General features: G+C 34.7%; 1 protein-coding gene across 1 annotated transcript; it reads left to right on the top strand.

Moving 5' to 3' along the window:
- The first annotated feature begins 1,678 nt into the window (after positions 1 to 1,678).
- LOC142353147 (uncharacterized) lies at positions 1,679 to 9,700 on the top strand. Its single transcript, XM_075405358.1, has 4 exons — positions 1,679 to 1,817; positions 1,907 to 1,957; positions 6,748 to 6,987; positions 9,269 to 9,700. The coding sequence occupies exons 1-4, from the start codon at positions 1,769 to 1,771 to the stop codon at positions 9,655 to 9,657; spliced, it is 729 nt and encodes a 242-aa protein (XP_075261473.1). The 5' UTR covers positions 1,679 to 1,768; the 3' UTR covers positions 9,658 to 9,700.
- Positions 9,701 to 12,614: the final 2,914 nt, after the last annotated feature.

Below are 12,614 nucleotides of genomic sequence, written 5' to 3'. Positions count from 1 at the left end.
GAATCGACTGCACATATTGAGGTAGCAAAATACTCTTAGGATAACCTGATACAGTACTGGGCCGACGATATACAATTGGAATACAATGTTTCCGAACTGATTTACTATAGCACTAAGGTTCGGGTAGATTCGCCTGCCTGTAAATCGTTTTTTATTCACTTATATTCAAACAGTTTGTGACTGCGCTGAAATTCATCTATATCTAGATTTTTTTCGTGATTGTGGTCGACCACACACTGTAATTTTGGCGACCGAGTTCACAGATGAGTCTTATAAATTTTGTTTCTGACTTGGACATCGCAACAGGTTATCCGTTTCTTTTAATTTTTAGTTGCAACATGTATACTAAACATGGTTGAGAGTTTAAATATTTTCGTAAGATTCTTGACAAAAATTTTTAATGTCAAGATATTTTTGCACGAAATTGAATTAATGGTACATTTTTCTCGTTTTTTGCTTGAATTTTATGTCGTGAAAAGTTACTCTTGTGTTTTAGATTTGTGTCAAAACGCTTACAAGTGAAATTCTTAACAGTCTTGTTAAAAGGTCTCATGAATTTGGTTTTTTTTCATCAAGGCATATACAATAAAGCGTAATCAGGTTATTTTTTTTGAAACATGTAAATTACTCAGACTATAACCCTAACGTTAGATATCTACATGCTTTGAAATGTTAAAATAAATTTATCAGGATTGTTATTAATATAATAATCTTAAAATTGTGGCTGTTCGTTCTCATAGGTAAAAATAGGATTTTAAGGCTCCTATTTGTCTATTAACGAATATTTCAAATTTAATATTTTCGAATATTTAAGGCTCCTATTTCAAATTACGCCAAGAGTTTCAAGATCATGCGAATCTGTACCCTGTTCAGACTTTTGTACGTTTAATCCTGTTTCTAGACCGGGTGATTTGGAAAACACGACGCTCCCAGGTTTCGTGCGTTCATTACCCCCCCCCCCCCCCCACACACACACACACACACACACACACACACACACTCACATACATCCTCCATTTGGGTCAGGGTAGATCAATTTTCGATCTGGGACCTCAGCTTGCCTGTCAATCAATTTTCTCAGTTATGCTCACAAAAATGCGTCAAATAAAATCAAATAATAAATAATTTCAGGCGCTTTGCGAAATAGTTAACTTATCAATTTGGGTATAATTGTTGCTGAAGAGATTATTTTTACAAAATTTAGCTTCAGTTTTGGCTCGTTTTGAATCTTTAGCGGATATTCTGGAATTAACTCCTTCTTAGATAACACTTCTTGTTTGCTTGTCTTGAAACGCTTCAAATCTCTAATCACCAAATTTGCCCAAATAACAAATCGGGCAAACATTTCATCAACGCCAATAAACCTTTCACTTTAGCCGAACGTAAACTTGGCCAACCTTGACCAAAAGCTAACCGAATTAGTTAAATAATTAAAAACAGGGCAAGTTATAATTTTTTAATTTCGCGAACATCCGCATAATCGCGAGTTGAATATGCAACGAAAATCTTGTTGCCACAAAATTCTGATATTTTTTCAAAAACGAGAAAATGTTTGTTTTCGCTCGAACGCACTTTCGGCTATTGTTCAACCACCCATTCAGGTTGTAACGTGCAAGGCCTTAGTGTGTATTTGGTTGTATCTATATTGATTGTAGAGTAATCATATGGGAGCAAATGATGCACGTTTATGTCACTTGACTAACTTTTGGTTCGACTTGAAGTTTGACATAAGCTAATTTATGTGGTGCTTGTGGTGGTGAAATTGGCAATGACAAAGCCAACGAGAACTCTACGAATTATACAGTTTGTGTTATACTGTAAGTGAATTTCGAACCAAAACATCCTTAAATTATTATAAATTTCAAGATTTCTGTTAATATTTGGGTTAATTTTTGGCCTGTTTTAGCCTTTTTCTTCACACTACGATCAGTATGTCACGTGTTTCAAATATATTTAGGTAAGTGGTTTAAACTGATAACCCCTTTTGCTTGTTGAGAGGTTGACTTCTGAAAAGACCGTGATCGACCAAAATTAGCTGTGTCGCAATTTCGTGTTAGTCTCGAACCACCCCAATCCACCCCCCCCCCCCTCACCCAACTCTACGTTCAGTTATCAGTCTTTCCATATAGTCGAACTGAACCCGGGTAAGGGAAAGTACCTGACCCTTTTTTCAAATTTTGGCTCTCATCAGACCTTATATTAAGCGGCAAACAGAACACATTTCACTCAATAGTTAGAGCTAATAGTTCCCACAAAACGCCTCAATTAGTCTAGAACTTGATTTCTCAAATTTCTGTTTAAGGTTTCAGGTCCTATTCAGAATCTAATAATCCGCAATTAGTAACTAGTGGTACCTTTGTTCAATTATTTTTGTTTAGGTTTTTTATTTCTATATATTTTTTATTTCTGTCTAATTGATAATTTCATAATTAAAAACAGTCATCGTAGAATGTCGAGCAAAATGTACGTTTTTGCAGGCGTAGCTCACACCAGATATAACTTTCGTTCCGCCTCATTTTTTTTTCACGGTTGCCGTTTTATGAAATCATTCTCTGGTCAGATTTTCGATCGAAATTTGATCATCCTTGTTCAGACAGACCATGGTTGATTGTTTACATTATAATAATTTTACTATATATAATACTTGCAATTATGGCTTGAATTATGAAGCTAACGTCCGAATGCAAACGCATTCTATTAAAAGAATCTTGAATTAAAAAAAAAAATTTCAGGACAATTTAACGAAAAATTATTTTAGAACAATTTAACGCAAGTATATTGCAAAGTGTCGACACTTATTATTTAACTTAATGACGCAATTCTAATCGCAATCATAGCGAATCAGTTGATGTGGAATTAGGCTTTGATCAAGTTTCTGCAACTCGAAGGCAAAACCATATCGCGCACATCGGTCTCTGGTAAGACCAATCAGAACTAAAGGGATCTCTGGTTAGACTCTTCTGGCTCAATTGTCCAGATGTTCATAGGACCATGCTTGCTTTTTTTCGTTTGCCACTAAGCTTTTCAATGACAGAAACGAATTGTTACAATTTGACACCTTTGATAGTTATCAAAACATTTATTAAAAACTCTCTTGTTTTTTCTCTTTTTTTTCGAAAGTCATAACTATAACTAGAATAATGCTCACATAAATTCGGTCAAATACATACATTTGCTTAATAGTCAGCTTAAAAGTAAATTCTTTTTGCTTTCATATAAAAAATTGATGTCTCTGCGAAATTTCATACAAAAAGGTTCCTATTGCAAAATACCTCAGATGATACAACCTTGGATTATGGTGAGTAGTCTGGTTTTGAACATTTATTTACTCATTTCGCCTGAACAAAAATTAAATGTTTTTTTTCTGTTTCAACGCTGCTCTGTTTTTCATTTTGTTTTTCAGCTGCTTGTTAAATCAAAGTAAAAACTAAAATTTAAGATGCCGGCCATAGAGTAATTTCAAACAGGAATGAAATTTTTGCACTGCGTTTTGCTTTTTTTATTTCCTCTCATTTTATCCCATCGTTGGATCTCGTTCAAAACCTAATTAAAAGCAACGGTATTTATCTATATTTTATTCTAAAACAAACACGTCAGCTGTCAAATCATTGAATAAAATTTGTGGCTTTGATGAAAAAAAGTAAAGCGACAAAGTTTTTCATTTTGACTCCCGGTTTTGTTGGCCTTGCCAAGCAAGATCTTGTTCCTCAATACCTCTCTAATAAATCTAAGCTTTTTCAAAGGCGTCAATGGTTGATCATGAATTTCAAAAAGATTGTTGTATTGAGCTCTATTATGACCAAAACAGCTAATATTAAGAGCCGTAAGTTGAACAGCAGCGAGAAATTGGTTCTTTTGAGTTCAATAGCTGCCGGCAGTTAGCTCTGTATAGTTCAATGACCTGTTTAGAGCAGTTGGCAATTAGTTCTGACCAATTTAGAGTCGATTGTTTATAATGTAAACAATCGACAATGGCCAGGCCGGAGTCGATTGTTTACATTATAATAATTTTACTATATATAATACTTGCAATTATGGCTTGAATTATGAAGCTAACGTCCGAATGAAAACGCATTCTATTAAAAGAATCTTGAATTGAAAAAAAAAAATTTTCAGGACAATTTAACGAAAAATTTTTTTAGAACAATTTAACGCAAGTATAATGGAAAGTGTCGACACTTATTATTTAACTTAATGACGCAATTCTAATCGCAATCATAGCGAATCAGTTGATATGGAATTAGGCTCTGATCAAGTTTCTGCAACTCGAAGGCAAAACCATATCGCGCACATCGGTCTCTGATAACACCAATCAGAACTAAAGGGATCTATGGTTAGACTCTTCTGGCTCAATTGTCCAGATGTTCATAGGACCATGCTTGCTTCTTTCGTTTACCACTAAGCTTTTCAATGACAGAAACAAATTGTCACAATTTGACACCTTTGATAGTTATCAAAACATTTATTAAAAACTCTATTGTTTTCTCTCTTTTTTTTCGAAAGTCGTAACTATAGCTAGAATAATGCTCACATAAATTCGGTCAAATACATACATTTGCTTAATAGTCAGCTTAAAAGTAAATTCTTTTTGCTTTCATATAAAAAAATTGATGTCTCTTTGAAATTTCATACAAATATGACTATTAAGGTTCCTATTGCAAAACATCTCGGATGACACTACCTTGGATTATGGTGAGTAGCCTGGTTTTGAACATTTATTTACTCATTTCGCCTGAACAAAAATTAAATGTTTTTTTTTCTGTTTCCACGCTGCTCTGTTTTTCATTTTGTTTTTCAGCTGCTTGTTAAATCAAAGTAAAAATTAAAATTTAAGATGCCGGCCATGGAGTAACTTCAAACAGGAATGAAATTTTTGCACTGCGTTTTTTTATTTGCTCTCATTTTATCCCATCATTGGATCTCGTTCAAAGGCTAATTAAAAGCAACGGTATTTATCTATATTTTATTCAAAAACAAACACGTCAGGTGTCAAATCATTGAATAAAAATTGTGGCGTTGATAAAAAAAATTAAAGCGACAAAGTTTTTCATTTTGACTCCCGGTTTTGTTGGCCTTTGCCAAGCAAGATCTTGTTCCTCAATACCTCTCTAATAAATCTAAATTTTTTCAAAGGCGTCAATGATTGATCATGAATTTCAAAATCATTGTTGTATTGAGCTTTATTATGACCAAAACAGCTAATATTAACAGCCGTAAAATGAACAGCAGCGAGAAATTAGTTCTTTCGAGTTCAATAGCAGCCGGCAGTTAGCTCTGTCTAGTTCAATGGCTTGTTTAGAGCAGTCGGCAATTAGTTCTGACCAATTTAGAGTCAGTCGGCATTTATCTCTGGCCAGTTTTGGGGCAGTCGGCAATTAGCTCTGGCCCGTTTTGGAGCAGTCGGCAATTAGTTCTGAGCAGTTGTCAGCCAGAATTAGCTACAAGCATACACAGCTTAAACCAGTATTATGAGGGTTTTGAGTCATTTAAAGTAAAATCAACAGACGGAAAATTGTAAAATGTGACCTGACCAGGAAAAGGACCAGCTAAAAAACCATGCTGTTATTCAATAATTTGGTTCTGATTTGCCCGGGAAATAAGCTCCGGGCATGCAAAAACCTTGGACATTTGTAAAAAAAAATTACATCGATTCCATAGTAAATAAAATCAAGATTTTAGCAAGAATCGCAATGTTTTAGTAGCGTTCCGATTTTCTGGGATAGCTATGATACAGGACAAAAGCACCCTTCAGATGCTATGATTCAGTACTGGATTATTTTTTTATTTGTGCAACAGATTTGTATGATACTATAATAGAAGGAAATTAGAAATTGGTTCAAGATCGAAGCAGTTTGCATTTGCTTCCTACTGTCAGCTTAGTTTTCAGCATTTTTTCTGCATATTGCCTTATAACTAAACTGAGACAAATTTTTTGCAATTATACTACTTATTAAAGTGTTTTTACTAGGCCATACTCGTGTACTCGGCAAGTACATGTAATGAATTAGGTGGCATCGAATGTTTGATACGTTCTTATACAACGTCGTAATAAATTTTTTTCAGTTATCTACGGTACCTAATAAGTCTTAGTAAGTTTTCAAAATGTATGCCAAAGGTAACCTGGGCTCGAAATCATCAGTTTTCCTTTTTTTCCAAATACATAAGGTCGAATGTTCAGTGATTTTGCCCACAGAATAAATACAAAGGGTATATGAATTGAGAACGGTAAATTTGTGTAATGTTTTTATAGTTAAAAAAATGACCATCAAAATTTTCTTCAAGTTTTTAGTTTGTACCAATTAATAGCGAAAACTCGATGATGAAAATTGTTATTGCAGTGATGGCTATATAGTTTTTGTCATATTAACTTTTGAAACAGGTAAACTCGGTACATAACCAGATAGGTGAAAAAAACTTCCCCAGTCATAATTAGACGGTTATCTTGCAAGATATTACACGATTTTTGCAAGATTACGCATCATATTGGAAGATGTTGCAAGATTCTTGTATGATCTTACAAGATAAACCTCCGCAATTATTCTTGCAATTTAACTGTTCATCTTACAAGATCATACAAGATAACCTTTGGAGTTCGTCTGAAGTTGAAACAAAATAAAAACAGTAATTTCATATTTTATGAATATTACACATACATTTTGATTTTATTCGCTTTTATTAATTTAGAATCATACTTCATTGAAACGTCTTTATTAGAATTTTCCGTATAAATTTTCGATTATTTTTCAGCCAAAAAGTACTGGGACTATTGCCCGGCAGAACACAGACTACCCAAATGGAATTTAGTAGATGCAATATTTGGACTAACTTTCCTCACGATTGAAGCTGGGGAGAAAGTCATTTTGTATCCTTCAATCTTTGCAAAACTGAAACTGTACGTGAGGACAGTGTCCGTGCCTATAGTGAAGAGGTCATGTACTATATCACGTGGCCTGTGTGCTGTGTTTCTCGGAATATGGTTCTTTTATGGTACGTACAAATTGAACAAATTCAAATAATATCTGGCTCGGTAAGATAATCTTATTCGACCTTATTAACTCATTGACATGCCATTAGTCATCAGTTTAAAGTCATAATCCAAGTTTGGAATCACAGAAAAACTGTCACTCTGATCATGATTTATTATGTATAAATTAATACTGTCCCGGGTTGCGGTGTCAAAAAATAAAGACAGACGGAAGGAATGAGAGAAGTTTTTACACCGTTAGCTCACTGATTGTTTTTGTTTCAAGTACAAGACCATTGGTGTTTTAAGTTACAGATTTTTAAGGAAAATTTGATCATCAAAAATATGAGTACTTCAAACAGCTTTTCCTTGTCTGGAGGACTGAAAAAATCAAGGCAAAAATTTTTGCTGCATTTGGTTTTCATCTAAAGAAATTTTTGGTATGTTTGGTTTTGTTCTGTATATTTGGTTTCAATGTAGGAGATCATCGGTATTTTCGTTTTAGCGGTATAGCGCTCTAATAATCGCAGGAGTTTCAAAAAGGTACCACTTGGAGAAAAATGACTTTGAAAAATTGTGACTGATTAACTTTCTTTTCTAGTTTTTTGATAAAACTAATTAAACACATATATCTGTTTTTTCATGTTTGAAACTGACCGTACCGAGATTTCCTACGCTTAAGATTCACAGTACTGAAAATCTCCTACACTTTAAACTGAACAAACCGACGGTTCTATACATTTGAAAACCAAACTTACCAAAGACATCCCATGCTTGGAAATCGAACATACCGAAGATATCCTTGATTTGGAAAAAAATGTCAGGACTAGGGTTGTCATTTACAATGATCATTTAAGACACATGTGACATAAACAATATTTTCGATTTGAATGACATAAAAAACGGAATTTTGTTCAAGAGAATATAAAAGAAGAACTTCATGTTTTTCTAACAATAAGCATTGGGAAGACAAATGGAGCTCAGAAATAACTAAGTAGGTAGAAATTAAGCAGAGATAGGTACCGAAATTAATAGCTTGAAAACAGGATAGGTTGGTATCAAGTCTCTCGAGCCGTTGAGAAGTAGCCTCCAATTATCAGCAACTCAACCCCAGACATTTAAGAATTTTTATCGCGTAAGATCTTACAAATTTCTTACAAATTTGTCTTTCAAATACTTATAAGATGATGCGTCGCCTGACTAAGACTTTCTAATTTGTCAAGACTTACGTGATATTATTTTTCAATTCACGTCTGATAAGATCTCACACGATAAAAGTTCACTTTTGTCAGATCTTACACAATTAAATTTCACGAAATTTTCGTGTAAGACCAGATTCTTACACAGCAAAAAATTTTGATCAGCTTCTTATCAGATCTTACACGATAAAATTTCCAGAATCGCTGGGAATGAGACACGATAGGAGGAGCCTATCACGTTCTCAACCTATCTTTTTTGATAATAGCTCTATTTAATTCTACTTAATTACTTTTTGCATTTTTTCCTTATACCATTGAAATTGAAAGTATTGCTCAAGTCCAATGTGAGCTTCCTGAGCACTCAAAACTGTTTGATCATCGGTAAACCATGATAGATCAGCCCTATAAAATATGCGTGGAATTATTATAAAATCAATGGTAAAAAACTAAACTATGTAAGATCAATGCTACAAAACGCCGAAATTATGGAACATCGATGAAAAAATGTGCTACAATTAATCAAGATTAATGCTAGAAAAACTCTGATGCTTTGTTTTGAACGTATTTAATCGTAATTCTCTAAAAATTCAAGCTATTCACAGCCAATCTTCAATCTTACATGTTTTGCATTTTAAGCTCTGTGACCTCGGGAAGAGACTGTCTCATGTTCCCAAACCCTAGATAAAAAATTTGTTGTGTTCAAACATATTTTTTTTGTTCCGATCACTTAAATGATCAAAAGTTTTGTTTCGATCAAAAGCTTCGTGGTTTTCTATTCTTGAATCAAACTAAGTGCAAATTGCCGTAGTAAAAGCCCTCTCCATTGTTTGTGAAATTTATCTCCTGTAAGCTCTGATAAAAAGCATTTTGGATTTTTTCTATTTGTGCCCCCCCAGTACGCTATGCACCCCCAATTTAAGAGCACGCGCCATTACATAGTAAATCATTATGTAAAAACATGACATGTGCGTCTGGGCGGTGCAAATAATATGCACCCAATAAGCTGCGGGGGGGGGGGGGGCTTAAACGGAAAAGATCCCTTTGTTTGACCATGTGTATCTTGAAACCCTAGACATTAAAACTAATAAAAATTAATTTATTTCAGGCAATTTGTTAGTATTCGCTGTTTCGTACGAACTAGTTCACGACCAAAATAGCACAACTTCATCCGAGTCTCTATTCTCATTGGTCACTCGCTACAACCAATCAGAGTCTCTCATTGACATCTGGCGTCACGCGCAACACATTCTAATCCCAATGGACAGCTGGTCATCTCAACACGTGTGCAATGCCTTTCTATACTGGGCCTCCTTTTGGCTCATTGTTGGGTCTTATATCTTGATTGGGGTGGTCTTTGGAATCGCTTTTTCCCTGGCTTGTTGTGCGTTACCGGTTATGAAGGTTTTCTACTGTTGTAAACACTGGCTGAGAAAACAGGGCGTTTCATCGGATACTTTTATAAGAAAACGGCACAATAATTACGGAACTATTTGAGTATATTTTTACTATATACGATGATAATAAAATTCTAGATAAAGTCTTTTTTATGTTCTGAGTATGTAGCCTGTCTCAGGGAGAGATCACCGAACAAATTCACCCCTCATGAGATTTTTTCCAGATCATCGTCCAGATATTTGCGCGTTTTTGCGTCCGCTATTTTGGTTGGTTGTTGGAAGGTTGAGAACAACCTAATGTAAATTGTGCATAAGATAAGCTTGACATAGCTTGACAAGAAGCTCTACTTGTTCAACGTATACTTGGCTAGAGAAATGAAGCCTTGAGGAACAAGAAAGAACGTGATAAAGGGTTATAAGAGATGCCCAAATTCGAGAGCTTAAGAGCAGTTGGTGTTATGGGTAGTGCACTAGACTTGCAAGTAAGAAATGCTTGTTCGAATTCAATAGTCCATTTTCACAGTAGTTGCACCTGCTTAGACCCCCTAACATTTGTCATTGAAAAAAGGATGTCTCATTAGCGGTCATTTTGGCCTGAGACCTAACTAAATAAAGGTTCTATTCGGTTTTTAGGTGAACAAACCCATCCGTTGATTGAAGAGCTGAATAATATGTAAGGTGCGATTTTTCATGACCAATTTTAGACTTGGACATATAAAAATCACTAGATCTTTTGAGCTTATAATTTATTAATATGAAAGTTTTAATTAAAAATGGCAGTTAATTATTTAAATGTTGCTTTTTGAACAGGTGAATCTAATTTTTAAACAGTGGGTTGCACTTTACTTTCCGAACCAGAAATAAACTTACAATTACTATTTGACTTAAATAATTATAACTATTCAGATATAATTATACGTAAAATTATAACTATTTCCATTCGGAAAGATCCCCACACACACACGCACACACGGTGTCACTTAATGCAAGGGGAAAATTGTTCAATTGTTCAGAACAGAATGGTTTTATACAGGTCATAAAAATATTTCATATGATTTTGCTATTGTTGCAAAGAATTCCATATGATTCTCACATGGCATCCAAGATTTCAAGTTTAGTTTTTTTTGTTCCAGGAGCAACTTCAACAAACAAACAAGCCACACGATATTTAAACCTTTCGACAAAAAATACCATTTTTTTGGTAAAATGGTACCATATATGGTTCTTATTATCGGCTAATGGGAACGCAGAAACAAATCTTGTAATCAATTATTTAAATTAGAAATGATGGATGACAACAGTGTCAATAAGCACAAAAATCAGCTGCTATTTATTACCCCAAATTACCACACTTTTACATTCGTGGTGATCACATTTAATTTATAACTTCCATGACTTCTCATGACTTCCGATCTTTACTAACTATTTACTCTGATAATTTACTTCTTCAAAAGATCAAGGGTCAATAACAATACGACATGTTGGGGACAAAGTTGGTATAAATAGGACGTGTTAGCTTCTTGTTCAATTCCCTCATTTCATAAAAAAAACCGAGATGCAAGTCAGCAACGTGGATGAGGTACGTATATCTTTTCTCACATTAAAAAAATTAAAATTATATTTTTAATACTCCTCCTATATTGTTAAGTGTTTGTTAAGTGTCCGAGAAGGACATTTTAAAACATTGATACTTTGGTCCTTCCCAATGCTTTCGTAATTGTGCCTGCCGGCATGCGGTCGGTAGGCAAGCACTTTAGCTCTAATAGTCGACTTTTGACTAAATCTAAACAAAATACACTAAGAGCAATACAAGCCTCATTGTCTAAAAAGACGCTTACGGGCTGCGTGATTTCTAATTCTTATTCTTGTAAAAAGTTTGCTAAGTGTACGGCTTCTCTACTTGCCTCGACTACAGCGTTAAGCTCAGCTTCAGCTGTTGAAGTAGGTGATCACTGTTGCAACTTAATAGTCCAATTGATTGCACCCGAACGTTTGCAAACTTTAAGACACTAACCACTGTTACTTTTTCTATTGTCTATATTGCCTGCCCAATCTCAGGCTGAAAATCTCGTCCATTCCAGTTTCTCACTTTTTCTAAAAATCATCCTCTCTGACTTCGTCTTTTTTCGGTAACGTAAACACCCGTTTGCGGCATTCCAATGCAGCCTTCAGGGATTTTCAACAAAAAAACTCAATAAAGTAGCTGCTTGCGTAATCTCTGGTCTACTTGATAATGCCAAATATTTCAGACATCCAACTATACCCCTATAATCACATGATTGCATTTTTCTATGCTCCTTGCTGCCTACTCTGGTGAATCTAATTTTGATAGTTTCAGGCTAACATCTAAAGGTGTTTCCAGTGTGTTTGATTCGCTCATGGTGAGCTTCTCTAGCGATTTTTCTACATAAGCTTCTTGACTCAGCATAATTTCGTTTTCTGTTTGCTCAATTTTTATATTTAAGAACCAGCGAAGATCTCCGTAACGGCTAATTTGGAAATGCTCACTAACTTTATTATTAAAGTTTTCACAAACCTTCCCGCAATCATAATATCACCATATCATCCACCCAAAGACACACTATTCCCTCTAGACCATTTTCACTCTTCTTTCTGAAAAGACATTCATCTTGAATAGCCGCTGTGACACGTAATTGGCTGAGAAAACTTTTGATTGTTTAGTGGTAATTTCTAACGGATTGTTTTAATCCATATAAACATTTCCTCAAACTGCAAATTAATGAATTTCCCTGATTGTCAAATTTTTCGAACCTTTCGGGCTGTTGCAAGAAGCTTTTGTCTTCGATGTCAGCATTTTGAAAAGCTGTTTTAATATCCTTTTGTTTCAACTCGGTGGTTTTAAATACTGCTTAGCTTATCAGTACTCCAATTGTTCAGAGGCGTGTTGCTGTTGAGTATGTTTCATTGCAATCCCGACCGGTAACTTGGCTAAACCCTTTGGCTACGAATCTTGCCTTTTAAGTTGTTATCTCCCAGCTAGGACCAAACTTAAGAAAAAAGTGCCAGCCGCTACCAATGGGTTTTTCCTTTGTTCTC

The sequence above is a fragment of the Convolutriloba macropyga genome, chromosome 14 (assembly GCF_964194025.1).
Source record: "Convolutriloba macropyga chromosome 14, txConMacr16.3, whole genome shotgun sequence".
Classification (NCBI taxonomy): domain Eukaryota; kingdom Metazoa; phylum Xenacoelomorpha; order Acoela; family Convolutidae; genus Convolutriloba; species Convolutriloba macropyga.
This window is presented reverse-complemented; position numbering and strand designations above follow the sequence as displayed.

Coding starts and splice junctions, on each gene's coding strand:
- LOC142353147 (XM_075405358.1), top strand. CDS start 1,769: ATGACAAAGCCAACGAGAACTCTACGAATTATACAGTTTGTGTTATAC. Junction 1,818..1,906: donor TATACAGTTTGTGTTATACT/GTAAGTGAATTT, acceptor GGCCTGTTTTAG/CCTTTTTCTTCACACTACGA. Junction 1,958..6,747: donor CGTGTTTCAAATATATTTAG/GTAAGTGGTTTA, acceptor ATTATTTTTCAG/CCAAAAAGTACTGGGACTAT.